The 19,857-nt window shown below is 43.5% G+C and overlaps 1 protein-coding gene across 4 annotated transcripts in view; it reads right to left on the bottom strand.

The window, feature by feature from the left end:
• Window positions 1-11,791: 11,791 nt before the first annotated feature.
• The window catches only part of prmt7 (protein arginine methyltransferase 7), a 95,132-nt gene continuing 87,066 nt past the window's right edge, over window positions 11,792-19,857 (bottom strand). For all 4 annotated transcript variants that reach the window (XM_031900119.1, XM_031900120.1, XM_018093070.2 and 1 more), the window contains 3 exon segments: window positions 19,167-19,327; window positions 13,147-13,243; window positions 11,792-12,494 (listed from right to left, as the gene is read on the bottom strand). In XM_031900119.1, coding sequence (XP_031755979.1) covers window positions 12,336-12,494; window positions 13,147-13,243; window positions 19,167-19,327 — 417 coding nt within the window. In that variant the 3' untranslated portion in view covers window positions 11,792-12,335.

The following is a 19,857-nucleotide window of genomic DNA, read 5'->3' as shown; positions in this document are numbered from 1 at the left end:
CCTGTGTCAAGCCCATCCTAAAAAAGGCCCTGCTGGACCAGTCCTGTCCTAACTACCGCCCTGTCTCACTTCTACCGCTTGCCTCCAAAATCTTAGAGCGTATTGTCTTCTCCCGTATCACTAACTTTCTTAATGCCCATAATTTATTAGACCCTCTGCAATCTGGTTTTCGGCCTGCGCACTCTACTGAAACAGCCTTGTGCAGAGTTACAAGCGATCTTCAGGTTGCCAAAGCCAAAGGTCACTTTTCCATACTAATCCTCCTAGATCTATCGGCTGTGTTTGAAAGGGTTGACCACTCCCTCCTGATGCAAATTCTGCATTCGATTGGTCGCCGTAGTCAGGCTGCATCCTGGATCTCTTCTTATCTCTCTAACCGTTCTTTCACTGTCTCCTACGCTAAAAAAACCTCATCTCCAGTTCCTCTTAATGTGGGGGTACCCCAAGGCTCTGTACTTGGGCCGTTGTTGTTCTCCCTTTACACGAGATCTTATCTGGGAGATCTTATCCGTTCATTTGGCTTCAAATACCATCTGTATGCTGATGATATCCAAATTTATCTGTCGACCCCTTCGTTAACAGTTGAAACTGAGACTCAAATCTCTAACTGCCTCCTGGCTATCTCTAACTGGATGAACCATCGCCACCTCAAACTCAACCTAACAAAAACTGAACTAATGATCTTTCCACCTAAGCTTGGTCCTACCCCCCCCCCCCCTTTTCTATCTCTATTGATGGTACCCTCATCAACCCCGTCGATTCGGCGCGTTGTTTGGGGGTGATCTTTGACTCCAGTCTCTCCTTTTCTAACCACATTAACACCACTGTCAAAACCTGTCACTTTTTCTTACACAATATTGCCAAAATTTGTCCCTTTCTTTCTACTGCAACAGCTAAGCTGCTCATGCATGCTCTCATCCTGTCACGACTGGACTACTGCAACCTGCTATTAACCGGCCTCCCTAACTCCCATCTTTCCCCCCTACAGTCTATATTAAATACTGCTGCCAGAATTCTCCTCCTCTCATCCAGGAGAGTTCAGGCCCTTCCCCTGCTAAAGTCCTTATCGTGGCTTCCTATTAAACAAAGAATATCTTACAAACTTCTTCTCCTAACCTTCAAAGCCCTCCATTCCTCTGCTCCTCACTACATCTCTTCCCTTGTGTCTCTATACGTTCCTGGTCGACTCCTTCGTTCCTCGCAGAGCAATCGCTTGGTTCCGCCCCCCACTACTACTGTGGTTTCCCGCCTTAAACCTTTCTCCCTTGCTGCACCTTACATTTGGAATGCCCTCCCTGATTTCCTCCGGAGAGAATCCTCCCCCAGTCTTTTTAAAACTAAAGTTAAAGACTACCTTTTGGAGCACTCGCCCAGCACCTGATCTGGGAACTGGCACTTATATTGTAGTGTCACCCACTGTGACCTACAGCACTTATATTTGCCTATTTGTGTCTGTAAGTTACCCTACCATATAGATTGTAAGCTCTACGGGGCAGGGACCTCCTTCCTCTTGTGTCCTCGACTCTTAACTTATTGCAGCTGTATTTATCTGTATTTATTGTTATACTTTGTATTTATCTATTATTATCTTATTAACACCCTGTTTGTATTAATGTACTCTACTGTACAGCGCTGCGTACATAAGTAGCGCTTTATAAATAAAGATATACATACATACATACATACATACATACATACATACATACATACATACATACATATAAAAATCTACTCCAAAATCCTGGCCACTAGATTAAGTATGCTACTCCCAACACTGATAAAAAATGACCACATGGGCTTCATCATAGGGAGACAAGGTTCATATAATACAAGGCGACTACAAAACTTGTTGCAATCACTTAAACAAATAATCACAAAACAAAAACTGTAGTACAGTGTTAGCCAGTGTCAAAAATAATTAAAAAAAACACAAACACAAGAGTATTGTAGAAATGAGACCTATATTGGCTAACAATAAAAATACATTGCAAGCTTTCGGAGCTCTATTATTTTTAAACAAATAAAACACCCAACTATCCTTCTCTCTTTGGACACAGAGAAGGCATTCAACAGGGTTAATTGGTTATATATGATTGAAACTCATGAAGCTATGATTGAAACATTTTTAGATTAGTCACTGTGAGAAATCTCCGTTGTCGTGGGCAACTAATCTCCCCGCAATGCAAATAAAAGCTTACCATACAGCATCCTTGCTGGAAACGGCTGTATGTATACATACCCCTCAAGGACATAAATCTTGGATCGACCATGAATCAAGTCATGCAGATTTGGATCACCTTCCGCATCTTCTATGGCTGGATAAACAAAATAGACCCTCATCGACCAATTTGCTGACTACTACCAGATTTATTCTATTGACATGGCATAAAAATGCCGCAAAATATAACTTTGGCACATTCCCTTCTCCACTACTACCACTAAAGGCTCTACATAAACATATCCCCCAACTCAAAGACAATTAACGAACATGGAACATCTCTGCAAACAAGCATGGAAAGCAAGAGGTCTTCTCTCAAACTGCTATAAACTCTTAACATGAGACCTCAATTTAAAACTACCTTACATGCAAAAGTGGAAACAAGACCTCCAAAAAACCTTCACCACCCAACAATAGCAAAAATCCCTAATTGCACCACAAGCAGCTACAAAATGTACTAAAAAATGTACTAACTAAACTTTTATACAGATGGCATTTAACTCAGCAAAAACTAAATTAATACAAAACTAACAAAAAATTGTTGGTGAGGATGTAATACCCAAGGCTCCCTATTACATATGTTGTGGTCATATAATTGCCCCTTTTTGGCAAGATATTTCCAAATGGTATCACAACTACTACAGCAGCAATTACCCAAAAATCCAGAAATCTATCTTACAAAAATACTAAACCTATAAAAATACTACTATTTTACATTCTGAACTCAGCTATTACGTTAATTACCACACGATGACTTAGACCAGTACTGTAAAATTTGGGATACCTGGTATAGTTTTAAAGAACAAAACAACCAACCCTGAACAAAAACAAACAAATAATATGATGTGATTACATGATAACCATAACCATAAGTTTATTGTTCCTTATTTTTTATTCCCTTTCTTTACTCTTTTCCCCCCTTCTCTTTCTCTCTTTTATGCCTTCTTAATCAAAGTTCAACATATGTTTATCTACACCATGTTGATATGATTTAAAATGTTTAAATGTTTCTGCTACAAATTGACGCATTTTAAAATATCTTTTGACAAATTATTTAATATTTCTCCTCAGTCTGCTTTTCTTTTTGGCTTACTGTCTTTCCTTCCTTTTTGGCTTCTCTCCTGCTTTCTTTACTTGTATGTAATGTATGTATTGTACGCCTATTATTATGTGCACAATGTATGTCCCAAAAGCTGTGGAGTAGACCAACAAATTATGACAGTAAATAGGGGGGGTAATTAAAAAAATATTTCCCAAAATAATTAATGCCCGGTACTCTCCTTTATGAAGGAGGATTATTGTGGAAGCATTGTTTAATACAGAATATGGGAGTTAGCGAGTGGGAGTTAGCGAGGCCACTTAGCAGCAACTTGCAGAATTTAAGTAGGGTTTGTGTCAGAGCATGCCTTAGTATTGTTACACTTGAAAGAAAATTGGGGCAACAATGAGTAAAAAAAGTGACTGCGTTGTTATGGGCTTGCTTATTGTAGGCAACACAATAGCATTCATATATTTTATTTAGGTCTGGAACTGGAGGCGGCCCTTCAAAAAAGGTGTACTACACCACATTTGAGGAGCAACTGCTGCTGTTCACCCACGGAGACAGTGTCAGTGGTGTCACCAGCATCTTTGATTCCGACAGGAATGTCGGCAAAGGTAGGTGTAATGACATTAATACAAGTGTATTTTCTCTTGCAGAGAAGCTTAATATTAATGGAATACAATGTTTTGTAAAAAAGATTCATCCTTACCACCACCTGGCACAAGCAAAGGCAGACAATCCTCAGTTGCTCCCATTCCAGGTATTTTTTGTTACCTAATTTTGTAGGACATTTGTTTTGTGTTAGGCTTGTGCAATGTCATGAGAGTGAATTGTGTCTGTGTATATTGCAGGTGTTTCAATTACAGAAGTGCAGTGTATTGGTAATAAGATGGGTGTGTTATTGGACAAGTGTGTCTTGCTGGGTTAAGAGCAGTCAGTTCATCTTCTACTTTTGGACAGTCAATCTTTTCAACTTGATTTTGCCCTTGCACTTGGCACTTGTATGCCAAAACATTTAACTTTTTTTGCTCATTTGTTGGGATGAGCAAAAAAATTCGCCATCCTTAGATTTGCGGCGAACTTTTGCGTTTGGCAAAAATTTGCTGTGTGGCTCATTTCGGTGTGCAACAGAAATTTGTTGCGCGACCAATTTTTTGTTGTGTGGGGAATTTTTGCCGCGCGTGGCCAAATTTTGTCATGCGCGGGCAATTTTTGCTGTGTGCTCCGATTTTTGCCACGTGACAAAAAAAAAAAAAACGCGTAACAAACTGAAACGTCATTTTAGCCTTGCCCATTTCTTCAGTCAGTGCAAGTGGAAGTTGTGGATTTCAGTTTACTGCTTTCCCTCTTCTGCTTGCCTGCTTCCATGTGAGACCCAAGAGCCCTTGTTAGGGCTACGTTTGTCTGTCTTTGTGTGTATGTATCCCTTTGCGGGTGCACACTTCTGGGGTTTAGTCTTTTATTTATTTATCCCTACCTTCCCTCAAATATCCAAACCCCCCCTATTTTTTTTCTTTTTTAGTTGGTCCAGGATGACAGGCCGTGGGAGAGGGAGAAAGGGTGGGATGGGAGGCAAGGGTGGTGTGGGTGGTGAGGGTGGGACGAAGGGTGGGGTGGGAGGCAAGGGTGGTTTGGGTGGGAGAAGCCGTGGTGCTGGCTGTGAGCAAGAGCCCAGCACACGTGCTATGCCCAGTCTGGGCAATGTAGGGCAGCAGCCACAGCAACAGAAGCAGCAGCAGGTGGCAGGTCACAGTGGGGCAACTGGCAGTCGCAAAACTTTGCCAGATTTCTTTGCCACCACTTCGCGACCCAGTCGCAGCAAGCAGAGGCAGTTGTGGACTGGCTCACCCAAGCTACCTCGTCTGCTGCAGACACTAGTGAGCAGCAGGAGGTGGCATAACCTGCTAGCTCAGTGAATAGGGGCATGCTATGTCCCTTATTATTTGATCCTGAGGTGGACTTGAGCCCAGAAACCCAGGATCTTTTTGATGAGCAGACAGGTATGGGGGGGCATTCCTGTCTGATGAGGAGGAGGAGTATGTGGCACAACACACCACATCAGCTGTAGGGGATGTTGGGCAGGGTCCCCTAATGGCAGGGCAGCAGGCTGGTGATGAGCCAGATGTGGATGCCACATACGATGCAGGGTCTGGTTTGGGGGAGGATGTTGAGGATGATGGGGTCAGATCCTGGGTGCCGGCTCAGGAGGATAACAGCAGCAGTTCAGAGGGGGACTGTGTGTTGTTGTTAGTGATGCTGATTAAGAGCCGGCCCCACAGAAGCAGAATACCCCACCAACCACTGCTAGGGGGGTAGGCAACAGGGCAGCACTGCACCTGGGTCCACAGGCTCTGGGCGTACGGGCAGGGACCTTCAGCCTTCAGGTCCCCAGCCCTCCACAGCAGGCAAGGTGGTGGCCCGCACTTCAGCAGTGCGGGCATTTTTCACGTGCCAGAGTACAGACCCGTCAGTAGCAGTGTGTCAGCTTTGCCGACAGAAAGTACGTAGGGGGCAGACAGGGTCACATATGGGAACATCAGCATTAAGTTCTCATATGAAACGTCATCACAGGATGACGTGGGAGCAGCACCAAAGTGGCAGGGCACCGGGTGGCAGTGGTGCTTCCTGTCCACCTCCTCCCATTCCCCAGGGAACAGGTGCTAGCTCCCCAATCCCTGTAGCAAGGGAAGAGGATTCTGAGGTTCACAGTTGGAGACAGCCACTGTGCAGCTCTGCCTCTTCTGCAGCCCCCTCTGTCTCCTCCTCCTTCTCCTCCTTCTTGCCATCTCCCGCACAGCCCCTGTCCGGGCAGGTCTCCCTTCCCCAGTTCCTTGGCCGCAAGGCACCTCTTTCCCCCAGCCACCCCCAAGTGCAGAGGCTCAATGCCTGCATGGCAAAACTTCTGGCAGTGCAGCTGCTGCCCTATGAGCTAGTTGACGCAACCCCCTTCTGACAGCTGATGGCTTACGCTGCCCCTAACTGGCGGATCCCCAGCCGCCATTATTTTGCCAGGAAGGCCGTCCCTGCCCTCCACCAGCAGGTGGTTAAAGTGTCCCTGTCCCTTGACTATGCTGTCGGTGGCAGGGTGCACTGCACCACAGACACCTGGACCAGCAGGCATGGGCAGGGGTGGTATATATCATATACTGCCCACTGGGTCACCCTCATGAGTGCTGGGGAGGGTGCAGGCAGGAGGACTCACCTCAGGCTAGAGGTGCCTCCCGTGGGGTAAAGGGCAAACCCCACACGGCCACTTCTTCCTCCTCCACTATGGATGAGGCACCCCTGAAGCGTCCCCGCAGTTACGCGTCAGTGCAGTACAAGCGCTGCCAGGCTGTGCTGCAACTCCTCTGCCTTGGAGAGAGGAGTTATACTGCACCTGAGCTCCATGCCGCCTTCCAGACTCAGGTGCAGCGGTGGTTCACTCCCCACCAGCTCCAAGCAGGGAATGTGGTATGTGACAATGGTCGCAACCTGTTGGCCGCCCTCCACCTAGCCCGTCTGACCCAAGTGCCTTGCTTCACACATGTCCTTAACCTTGTGATCAGCACTTCCTGAAGAGCTAATCAGGGTTGGGAGTTGTGCTGGAGAAGGCACGTAGGGTATGCGGCCACTTGCACAGGTCTCCCACTGGAATTCTACCCTGCACATGGTGGAGCACCATGTAGAGCAGCGCTGGGCGGTCAGCAATTACCTGCTTGAGCACAGTGCCAGGAGTACTCAGGGGGCAAATTTGGGGTATTTTAGTGCAGTGGCAGAAGATGAGGCAGCTCTGCCAAGTACTTGACCCCTTTGAGCAGGCCACATGCTTTGTTAGCAGGGACAATGCGTGTGTCAGTGACATTATACCCCTGGTTTTCCTCCTCAAGCGCACGTTGGTTGGCCTGCTAGAGGAGGGTGACGTGTCTGAGGAGGAGGAATCCAGGCCCCGTAGGCAGGTGGAAGGGGCTGCGAGGCATGGTGAGGAGGACATGCCTTATGAGGAGGATAAAGGAGAGGAGGACTGGGTGCCTGCAGAGCAGGAGGAGCAGGGCCCACGCCTCCCTACCACCCCAGCTATTGTCCGTGGCTGGGAAGACACAGAGAAGGGGGAGGAGGGAGGAGATGACCGGCTGCATCTCCAGGGCAGTCAAGAAGAGGTTGGTCGGGGACACCTCTTCTACATGGCTGCCCATATGCAGACATGCCTCGGGAGAGATTCCCAGATCTGCTCCATTAAAGACCGGGAGGGTTACTGGGTGGCTACAATGCTTGACCCATGGTACAAGGAAAAGATGGCGCAGTTCCTTGTACCCAGCCAGAGAGAGAGGAGGGTGGGTCAGTTGAAAAGGGCTCTGTGCACCAAACTGATGGAGGCCTTCCCCCAGCATAACACTCAGGCCTCCACTACTCCACACATCCAGCAGAGACAGGAGTCTAGCAGCAGCAGTGCAGGTAGAGGTGGTGGGAATCTAATGGATATGTGGAGAAGCTTCTTCGAGCCTTGACAGGCAGCAGCAGGCCAGCTTAGCACCCAAAGTCACCACCAACAACGGCTGGAGAATATGGTGGCTGACTACATGGGGTCTGTGAGGTCTGATGATGACCCCATGAATTTTTGGGTGCTGAGGCTCGATCAGTGGCCAGAACTGGCACAATACGCTCTGGAGGTGCTGGCTTGCCCCCCTGCCAGTGTCCTGTCAGAGCGTGTCTTCAGTGCCGCAGGTGGGGTGGTCATTGAGAAGCGGACACGCCTATACACTGACAGCGTGGATAGGCTATCATTCATAAAAATGAATGAGGCATGGATAAGTGGGGATTCCATGTGTCCATTGCTGACATCAGGGACTAGCCTCCTCTCTCAATTGCTGCCTTATACTCCCCTAATAATCTACCTGCTGCTGCTGCTACTATATCATCTCATCTTCTAATTTGGGGCCTATCAAGGCTCCTTACAATGTTGCTACTCATTCTAAAATTCTAATTTCTTCTAATTTGGGGTCTGAAATGGCTCCTAATTATATTGTTGCTACTCCTGCAAAATATCATCTACTTTGGGGCCGGAAATGGCTCCTAATTATATTGTTGCTGTTCCTGCAAGTATCATCTACTTTGGGGCCGGAAATGGCTCCTAATGATATTGTTGCTATTCCTGCAAATATCACCTACTTTGGGGCTGGAAATGGCTCCTAATGATATTGTTGCTATTCCTGCAAGTATCATCTACTTTGGGGCCGGAAATGGCTCCTAATTATATTTTTGCTATTCCTGCAAATATCATCTACTTTGGGGCCGGAAATGGCTCCTAATTATATTTTTGCTATTCCTGCAAATATCATCTACTTTAGGGGCTGAAAAGGCTCCTAATTATATTGTTGCTACTCCTGCTAAAATATTGTGCAATGTCTTCTAATTTGGGGTCTGTTGTTTTCAAATAACCTACCTGCTGCTACCACAGTGTCATCTAATCTCTTCTAATTTATGGCCTATCAAGGCTCCTTACAATGTTGCTACTCCTTTTAAAACATTGTCTAATTTCTTCTAATTTGGGGTCGGAAATGGCTCCTTACAATGTTGTTGCTATTCCTGCAAAAATATTGTAAAATGGTTTGGTGTCTGACCCTTTTTAATAATCTACCTGCGGCTGCTAAAATGTCATCAGATTTATTCTGGTGTTGTAACATCCTGGAATTGAACCTGTGACCTGCAGGCTGCTTTACCACTGCTCTATATGAGTAGACAGCTAAGCTCCTGGTTCCCTGCTAAGGTAACCCTTGTATATACATGTAGGGAGGGTTAGGTCACAGGTGCTCAGTGTTAACAACCAACCTGCCTATATACCATCTGCTCTGCACTCCGTCATTGCCCGTTATAGGTCTTTCTAGCAAAGTTCCTGGGTGTGCTCCTGTTCTGTCCTGTTTTGTGTATCTGGATCTGACCCATGCCTGTATCCTGATTTTGAGTGAACTCCGCCTGGACTGACACCTTGGCTGTTTGACTACTCTTCTTGATCCTGATTTTATACTGCGTTTCTGTTCTGGTTTTGACCTGGCTGCACCCGAGTAGCGGAGGGCTCCACCCGAAGCAGAAGCGTGAGCCGTGACCTGGCAATTGTTGTGGGTTTTGGGTTACCATCGTGACATTATAATGGGCCATGGACACCAAGGAGGAAGCTGCACCCAGCGTGGATTCTGCTGCTACTGAGCAAGCTCGTCAATTTGAGTCTGCAAGGGAGTACTATAGCTCAGGTTATAACTACTTTACATTCTAACCTGCAACACATGCAGGGATTAGCGCACCAGGGGGCCCTCCAGTATTTTCTTGAATCCAGTGATGGATGACTTTATTTAGTTATGTATAGACATTGATTTGCATTTTACTGAGAAACAGCAAGATAAACTGAGACACACTGTGTTTGCTAAACCTGTGGCTGATCCTTCCCTTACCCCTTCTGCCCCCAGCACCTATTCTGCTCCAAAAGAATCCATTCAATTAGGATTTGTTAGGGGTTCTCTTTCTGCAGTGGAATGAGATCGCAGAAGGGAGAATAATCTTTGTATGTACTGTGGGGGTAATGGGCACTATGTTTGTATGCCCAGTAAAGGCAGAGAATATTTAGTATTTAAATGGAAAAGCGAAGTCTTGTAGTTGTACATATTTCCCTGAGCTAGCGAGTTCTAAGCTCTTTGTGCCTGTAAGCTCTTTTGTGCCTTTGTTCTAAGCTCATTGTCCTGAGGCAGTACAGTTAAAGCAGTACCACTTTTGCTGCTAAGATGTCTGTGCCTACTGTTCCCCTCTCATGTCCTCTCAGACTCCTGTCCATTGATGGAAAACCCCTTGGCAGTGGACTAGTTAATTCTGCAACCCTAAGATTACATATAACCACTGGATGGAGACATTCTGAAGAAATGTCTTGCTATCTTACTCAGTGTGCATCCATCCCTGTGATTTTAGGCTTTCCATGGCTAAAACTGAATAATCCAAGAATTGATTGGGGTACTCGGGGAATTCTAGAATGGGGTAGTGCTTGTAAGTCTACCTCCAGGGTCTGGAACCAGCCATGTGTAAAGGCCTCACAACCTGGGATGCCCAACTCTAATCTCTGGCTGATAGGAGCCATGCCATGTGGGGGACTGAAAGCCCACATGGGGGTGAATTAGAGTTCACATCAGGACCCATGATAGGTGATATGGAGGTCACACCATAACCTAAACTCACCCACATTTATTGTCCCAGAACCCATACCATTTAAACTAGAGGTACCAAAACCTGAGTATATGTTTAATTTAATATGGCCTGTCATACGAGTCCAAACATGACTGAATTTGGGCACTGTTTGTCAGATAGGAATATCTGGGCAGGGGAAGGTCACACAGTATTGAGGTTTAGTCTTTATGGGACCGGTGGGATCATTTAGAATTGATTAATTTCATCTTTCTATTATGTTCCCACAAGGAGTTATGGACATTTTATCATTGATCCAGTCCATGCACGCAGGAGGTCATAACACTCCCTTGACAAAGCAGTAGTGCGAAACGCGCATCGGCGTTCCTAATCCTCTACCGTATCTCAGTGCCGAGGTATTAGATAGGGCGTAGTAGGCACTGAGATCTTGGGCTTATGATAGTTTGGTTTATATTATGATGGGCTGGAGGTGATCTGGGAAGGGTTTCATGAGAGGGATCTCTTAGAAGCCAATTTATGTGTGGAAAACAGGGGGAGATTTTAAATTGAATTTATGGTAATAGTTTCACAATTGCGTCGGTAATTTGTAAACTTGTGCTGAGGTAAACATCGTTGGTAGGTAGGCACAAGAATTTTCCTTGCTACAATTTGCGCAGTTTAATCCGAAAGCCTGTGCTGAGGTAAAACAGTGATGGTATGTAGGCACAAGGTTTGAACCAAGATCAGCTGTAGGAGATAATTGCCATTTGATTTGAAAAGTGAGAGATCTGTGCTGTTGTAATGGGAAGCTCTTATTAGAGAAGCGCCGTGGAATTGAAAAACATATGCTGAGGTAAAAATCAGTGGTATGTAAGCAAAAAGCTTCAATTCCTAATATTTAAATGTATGTAAGCTCTAATTGGTAATTTAGTTTGGTCATTGGATGGTTTTGATTTTTACGGGGGAGGTGGGAAAGTTATAGTTCGATGTATTGGTAAACTCCCTTCCCCCTCCTCCCCTTTTCGAATGTAGTTGCACAAGGGTGAAGCCAACAACAACCAGATTTCATTCAGTGACATGTTTTTCAAACCAACATGAAGTTTGTTCTCAAACATTCCTTTCTAAATACAAAATACAGGGGTTGTTCAATTTCAGACTATTGTCTGAAGGTGAACATCCCCTTTAAGTTAAGTGAGTTTTAAAAGAAATAATATTCAGTACCTCACATAATAGTAGCCGGAGTAGTCAAGTAAAAATGAGAAATCGATCTTAATGTTTAGCTCCCAGTATACCCTAGCAGCCAGGAATGCTAAGATTATAATTACAACAATGGCTGGAAGACCACATATTTTTTATCATTCCAGTTCAAATGTTCTCTTTAAACAAAATGAATTAAAATAGTTTATTTAAAAAGCAAACAAACAAAAAAACAGCATTTCTACTAATACAAGAACAATTTGATAATAAGAAATACATGTTGTAGAGAAAAAGCATCTCTGTATGGTCTCTTCACATTCTTCTTGGTAACTAGACATATGCATATTCATCATAACTGCCGATTTGACTGACTTTTGCTAGCATATATTGGAACACAAAAAAAATAGCGGTGCAGTTAGACTTGGCACAAATGAATAAAATCTGAGCAGAAAAGGAGGAAGAAAGCAAAAAGTGTCAGGATGGAGGAAACAGGTAACTGCTTGGAGTAATATGCATTAAGCCAGTGATCCCTTTGTGTTAGAGTGCTGCATATTTGGCCATATACCATATTAAGCAGTGATGTGTGGCTTTTGGGAGTGACTGATTCCTCCTTAATTATCTAAGTTCCATCCTGTGGTAGCAGGCATACCAGACAAATCTTTGGATTCAGTGAACTAGAGTGAATTGCACAATTTAATGACAAATAAATATCATCAAATATTGAGGGGGTTGCCGCTAAGACTCAAAGCACATACGGATATCCCCTTCTTTTGGAACAAAAGTCAGTGAGTAGGAAATGGAGCTAAGAGACTGTGTTGGTGCAGTTTGAGGGTTCAGGATTGAACTGAAGAAATAGACCCCTTGTTTTCTGTGAGGATACCACTGACACTCTCCCTGCAACCAAAGGCAGAAAAACAATATTGATTCAAACCTTGTTGAATTTACTTCTCCCAGCATTCTCTGCCTCTAATCAGCACAACAGCTACATATCCTTTCTATTTTTCTGTTGAATGGCAAATGCATTATACATTTATTAAAACAGGTGTCACAGGGCAAAGTGTTTATATCTTTATGCTATTGCTTGTTACATTTCACACATTAAAGGCAATGCAGCTTTTCTTGTCAGAGTCACAATGACTTATTTTTCCACTCATTCTCCTTTATGCTATTTAGAGGTACTTTTATGAATTTGTATATTTTAAACCAAATACTGAAGCATTAAGACACCATAAATGTAATATACACAATATAACGTTGCTGCATGTTCCAAAACACTGAAATCAGCCCTCATCTCTATTCTTCATCACTCTACAAGATCACTCATCACTCTACAAGAGCAGCTTGATGGTACTGGTCAAACCTAAAGAAGTCTATAGGTGGAGAATTATATTTAATGAAAGCTATAATGGACGTTTTTTAAAAATGTGATGGCGTTCTTTAATCTTAAATCACTTGATGAGAAGCTTCTTTTGAGTTAGGGTAGCAGAGCTGGGATTAACCTGATAACCTGATACAATAACGCTGCCTTCTTACTATTGTCACTCACCGTGTCCTCTGACACTCCAGTCAGCCCAGTACTAATTGATATCTCCTTCGTGAGCTCATACACCATCCACAGTACTGCACCATGGCACTGTCCAGACCTAGGGACAAGAATCACCAATGAATGAGAAAGCAGACTTTTACTTGAAAGTTTCATCTCAATGCAAAACTGCTGCCTGCCTTTTCAATGGAAAAAATCTTTAGATTTTTTGTAAAATAGTTCCACAATTTGTTAACAATATGTTGCCTATAACTTATTACATTATCCATTTGAGCTCAACCAATCCACTAGGCTCAGTTCTTAAAGGAGTAGGAAAGGCTAATAAAGAGTTAATCTCAAGCTGCAGGCATACCTTTAGTTCTCTCAATATTGCCCTTAAGTCTCCCCATATTTTTCCTGTTCAGATGATCAGAAGCCTCATAGGAGAAAAAAATGCTGAGCTCTGTAAAGAAAATTCCCATAATGCCACGCTCTTGCACCAAGACCTTTGTACATGCCCAATTTGTAAGACTATGAGGAAGCTTCCTGCTGAATGGCTCAGATCACACATTCCTAAGGGGGGGGAGGGAGTTCTTAGCATTCTTGAGGGAGGGAGGAGCAGGAGAGGGGAGAGAGCTTTGCAGACTCTGGCACAGGAAAACAAAGAGACAAGAAATCCTGTTTCTTTTGAAACAGAACTGTGCAGCGTTTCTGTGAGTGCTTATGGCTGTAGTTACATAGACCTTTTTGATAAAGCTTACTTAGTTTTTACCTTTCCTTCTCCTTTAAAATCTGCAGCAAATCTGCAAATACTTTTTCACTGTTGATGTCCATCTGCACATCATATTGTGACTCACGCCCCATCCCTTCCTACTTTACAATGACAATAATAAAGAAATTCTGGGCTTGAGGTGGAATATGCATGCATTCACCCATGTCAGGAGGGGCTGGACCAAAGACATCAACCTACTGGTAGAATTTATGGAACTAGGGAGAGAAATTTCTATCTATGAGTAATTGAAATGGCCAAGATGTATAATCATTCATTTTTAGCTTTTCTTCTGTTTAAAATTTTTTTAGTTTTTTAATGGCTTGCTGAAAAGAAATAAGCATTATTCATTACTTTGCAGCTATTTTTATGCAAGAGAATAACATTTCAAATTATATTACTTTTGTTAAATATAGGACAAAACAATTTTTGGTATTCCCCGATAGAGACAAAACAATTGCATACTATGAAAATATGAGATGTGGAACAAAAAACAATAAATTAAATGAACTGTATGTGATTTAAAGGAGAAGGGAAGGCAAAATCACTTGGGGGTGCCAAAATGTTAGGCACCCCCAAGTGACTTGAATCACATACCTTTTACCCTGGGCTGGTGTCCCTGTACGGAGAGAACAGCACCAGCCCGGGGATACCTGCAGCGCTTCCTTCTTCCTGCTTTGTGAGCGTGCGCATGCGCAGTAGAGTGAAAAGCCGAACCTTAACAGAGAAGTCGGCTTTTCACTCTACTGCGCAAGCGCCTATGTGTTAGTCTTAGCGAAACGCAGGCAGAAGCGCATCGCTCCAGGTACCCCGGGCTGGTGCTGTTTTCTCCTAACAGGGGCACCAGCCCGGGGTACGAGGTAAGCCACTTGGGGGTGCTTAACATTTTAGCACCCCCAAGTGACTAAGCCTTTCCTTTCTCCTTTAAAGGCACTGTAGAATACAATACAAGATATGTACTGTGCAGCACACACTGACGGTCACTATTTTTGGAATGATCACATGACTTTGCTATTCACAACAGCCTTGTACTTTGGAATATGCCTGGATTTTATTAGATTCTGGCAAACTTCTGTATACATAGTAACATAGTAAGTTGGGTTGAAAAAAGACATACGTCCATCAAGTTCAACCATAATGCCTATATATAACCTGCCTAACTACTAGTTGATCCAGAGGAAGGCAAAAAACCCCATCTGATGCCTCTCTAATTTGCCGCAGAGGGGAAAAAATTCCTTCCTGACTCCAAGATGGCAATCGGACCAGTCCCTGGATCAACTAGTACTAAGAGCTATCTCCCATAACCCTGTATTCCCTCACTTGCTAAGAATCCATCCAGCCCCTTCTTAAAGTTATATAATGTATCAGCCAGCACGACTGATTCGGGGAGGGAATTCCAGAACTTCACAGCTCTCACTGTAAAAAATCCTTTCCGAATGTTTAAATGGAACCTCCCTTCTTCTAAACGAAGTGGGTGCCCTCGTGTCCGTTGGAAGGACCTACTGGTAAATAAAACATTAGAAAGGTTATTATATGATCCCTTTATATATTTATACATAGTTATCATGTCACCTCTTAAGCGCCTCTTCTCCAGTGTAAACAGACCCAACTTGGCCAGTCTTTCTTCATAACTGATACTTTCCATACCCTTTACCAGCTTAGTTGCCCTTCTCTGGACCCTCTCTAACTCAGTAATGTCCCGTTTGAGCACTGGAGACCAAAACTGAACAGCATATTCTAGATGGGGCCTTACCAGCGCTCTGTAAAGGGGAAGAATAAACCCTTCCTCCCGTGAATCTATACCCCTTTTAATACAGCTCAAAACCTTGTTTGCCCTTGCAGCTGCTGCCTGGCATTGCTTGCTACAGCCAAGTTTATTATCTACAAGGACTCCAAGGTACTTCTCCATTATGGATTTGCCTAGTGCAGTCCCATTAAGGGTATACGGGGCTTGCATATTTTTACATCCCAGGTGCATGACCTTACATTTATCCACATTAAATCTCATCTGCCACTTAGCTGCCCAGATTGCCAGTTGGTCAAGATCCTGCTGCAGGGATGTCACATCCTGGATAGAATTGACTGGTCTGCAGAGTTTTGTGTCATCTGCAAACACTGATACATTACTCATAATACCCTCCCCTAAGTCATTTATGAACAAATTAAACAAAAGTGGACCCAGTACAGAACCCTGAGGGACCCCACTGAGAACCTTATTCCAAGTAGAGAATGTGCCATTAACAACCACCCTCTGTACCCGATCCTGTAGCCAGTTTTCTATCCATGTGCAAACGACTTCACTAAGACCAATAGACCTTAGCTTAGAAAGCAGTCGTTTGTGGGGAACGGTATCAAATGCTTTGGCAAAATCCAAATAGATTACATCTACTGCATCCCCACTGTCCAGCTTCTTACTTACCTCATCATAAAAAGCAATTAAATTGGTCTGACATGACCTGTCCTTCATAAAGCCATGCTGATTACTGCTCATAATGCCATTCTCCACTACATAATTTTGAATGTGATCCCTTAACAAGCCTTCAAATAACTTGCCCACCACGGATGTCAAACTTACAGGCCTATAATTGCCAGGCTGAGATCTTACTCCCTTTTTAAATATGGGAATGACATTCGCCTTCTTCCAATCCCTAGGTACCATACCTGATGAAAGAGAGTCTGAGAATATCAGAAACAAGGGCCACTGTAATTCTGCCCCTAGCTCTCTCAGTACCCGAGGGTGTATTCCATCTGGCCCAGGTGCCTTGTTTACATTTATTGTGTGTAACCCTTTAAGCACCATATCCTGTGCCAACCACTGTGTAGTTGGAGCTGAGGCAACAGTGCAGCTATTGGGTGGGACTTGGCCCACTGGCTCCTCTACTGTATACACAGAAGAAAAGAACTGGTTAAGCACATCTGCCTTTTCTGTATCCGCTGTAACCATATTGTTATTATAACTCAATGGGGCCACACCCTCAACCTGCATCTTTTTACTATTAATATACTTAAAAAACTTTTTGGGGTTAGTCTTGGCCTCGGCCGTGATGCGCTCCTCATTTTCTATCTTTGCCTTCCAGATTGCTGTTTTACAACACTTGTTATAGTGTTTATAATCATTAAACGCATCTACTGTCCCCTCTGACTTATATTTCTTAAAAGCTTTATTTTTTTTCCCTATTAACTTCTTTACCTCAGAGTTAAGCCACATAGGGTGATTCTTAACACTTCTACTTTTTCTTATTAATGGAATGAATTGAGAACAGTAATGATTTAATATCATTTTAAATGACAACCATTTCTGCTCTGTGTTTTTATCAGAAAACATAATGCCCCAATCTATGCCCTGAAGCGCTGCCCTTAAGGAGCTAAAATTTGCCTTCCTAAAATTCAGTGTCTTTGTTGCCCCCGTGTAAATTTGTTTCCTGCACCAAACATCAAATGAAATAACATTATGGTCACTATTACCCAGGGGTTCAACCACTTGCACATTTGCTATACGTTAGAGATCACTAGATCTAGTATAGCATGGTTCCTGGTTGGCTCCTCAACAACTTGTGACATAAAGTTGTCATGCAGCAAGTTTATAAACTTGTTCCCATTTACTGTCCTGGCAGTACTATTGCCCCAGTCAATATCAGGGTAATTAAAATCCCCCATTATTATCACTTGCCCCAAACTAGCAGCCTTTTCTATTTGCAACAGGAGCTGGGCCTCCTCCTCTTCGCTTACATTAGGGGGTCTATAGCATACGCCTACAATTAGTTTGGTAGATTCTTTACTATCTGTGAGAAGCTCAACCCATAAGGATTCAGCTCCCTCTGTTAACCCCATCACTTCCTCCTTAATATTTGCTTTTAATTCCTGCTTAATGAACAGACACACTCCTCCTCCTTTTCTGTTGCCCCTGTCCCTCCGAAACAATGTATACCCCCCAATATTAACTGCCCAGTCATGAGACTCATTCAACCAAGTTTCAGCAACTCCAATCACATCATATTTCCGCTCCAACGCCAGTACCTCCAGCTCTCCCATTTTACCAGTCAGACTCCTTGCATTGGTAAACATACATTTAATACTGGTTCCGGCGTGAGAATGACGTGTAAACAACTTATGGGCCTCCCTGCCATTATCAGTATCCCGAAGCAAGTCTCCTCCCCCATTTTCCCTTACTATGCCCACTACCTCATCTATCCTGTCTACCACAGAATTTCCCGCTGCACCCTCCCCCCCCACTCCTAGTTTAAAATCTCCTCCAACCCGCTAGCCATCTTTTCCCCCGATGCAGCTGCCCCATCATCATTGAGGTGCAGCCCATCCCTGGCAAAGAGCTTGTAGCCGATTGAGAAATCAGCCCAGTTCTGGAGAAACCCAAAGCCCTACTCCCTGCACCTATCTCTCAGCCACGCATTAATCTCCCTAAGCTCCCGCTGCCTTCTTAATGTTGCTCGTGGCACAGGTAATATCTCTGAGAAAATACGGCTGATTAGTAATTGGAGTAATCACAGCATTAAATGGGATCTAAACACAAAAAAGATAAACTGATGTAAATTAGGAGAGTTCTTCTAAGCGCATTTGCAATTTACTCTTGTTCTATTGTTAGTGGTTTTTGAGATATTAGCACTTTCACTTTACCAGTTCTTTTTGAAGGTCAAGCAACACAAATTATCTATACACTTTCTACGCACTCCCTGTATTCAGTTAATCCTAGGCAAATGTTTTGAATGTTTTAGAAACAGCTACATAGAAAGTATTGTACTTTGATTATTTCAGATGCACCAGGAACTTCCACTTTGCTGTATTTATAATGAGTACTGGCAGTTGAAATGCTGGTTTGATTTGCTTTCTGTGTTAAAGTGATACTGACACGAAAAAACAACTTTTTAAAATATGAATCTACATAAAAAGTTGCCTATAGGTCGTGTTGATCATTTTTTGCTGATAGGTTTGCTTTTGCAAGTAACTGTTACTTGAAATCCCAAAACCTGACTGTTTTGCCAGCCTGACTGTCCCTTCTCAGCCTGTCAGTTATAGATTCTAATGCTAACGGCCCCCTGCTGGACAAATATGGCCGCCCCCTCATAGAGGAACATGGGGGATCTGATAGGGAATGTAAAAGCTTTGACAAATCCTTTTATGGCAAAATTATAAATAGCATGCAACGACAATGTTATGACAGATGTAAAAAAGGTTTAATATCTGGTGTCAGTGTCTCTTTAACACAGTTGAATTAAATTTTATTTAAAAGCAACAAATTATTGCTTCAAATCCAACTTACCTCACCAGGTTTAAAGAACCAGATGAATTGATTTCCTCAGTGGGGACAAGTTCTGTAAAATTAAAGGTCATAACCTTTGTTGGCTCAGAGAGGGCTCTGCAAGGGTATTCCCAAAGTGGATGTGGCTCTGCATCATGGGATTCCCTGAAATTTAAAGAGTTCTGCAAGCAGACAAAACATGAAAACATTTACTGTATTAATAAATAAAGATAAGGGAATGATCAAGAAAATTTGGAAGCACGCGCAAATAATCTAACTTTGCATATGTGTATAATGCAAGTTCAGAAAACCTAAGCGATGCTTGGGCCTTTTCACCGGAGATTCCCTTTGTTGCTGGTGGAAAGGCATTTCGAAGGGATTAGTTGCCCCTGTAGCAGAGATCTATTGCGGACTAATCTGTCCATGGACCCTTAGAGTTCTATTTATCATGCTGTGTAACAACTAGTGTAAAAAGCAGGGCTCTTAATACCACCTGGGCACTGACTGATAATCACTATCAGTGTATGTTTACGAAACCTGTCTTGCTCCCAAAGTTATTGGGTGCCTAAAATGATTTTGTGGTGGGCCCCTGTAACTTTTACTGCTTACAACTGTGCGTTGTAAACTAAAAGAAGAAAGTCTCTGCTAATAATGGAAGCTTTGAATTGAGATCTCTACACTAGAAAGCATTGTGTACAAAGCACACAAGATG

The sequence above is a fragment of the Xenopus tropicalis genome, chromosome 4, assembly GCF_000004195.4.
Source record: "Xenopus tropicalis strain Nigerian chromosome 4, UCB_Xtro_10.0, whole genome shotgun sequence".
NCBI lineage: Eukaryota > Metazoa > Chordata > Amphibia > Anura > Pipidae > Xenopus > Xenopus tropicalis.
This window is presented reverse-complemented; position numbering and strand designations above follow the sequence as displayed.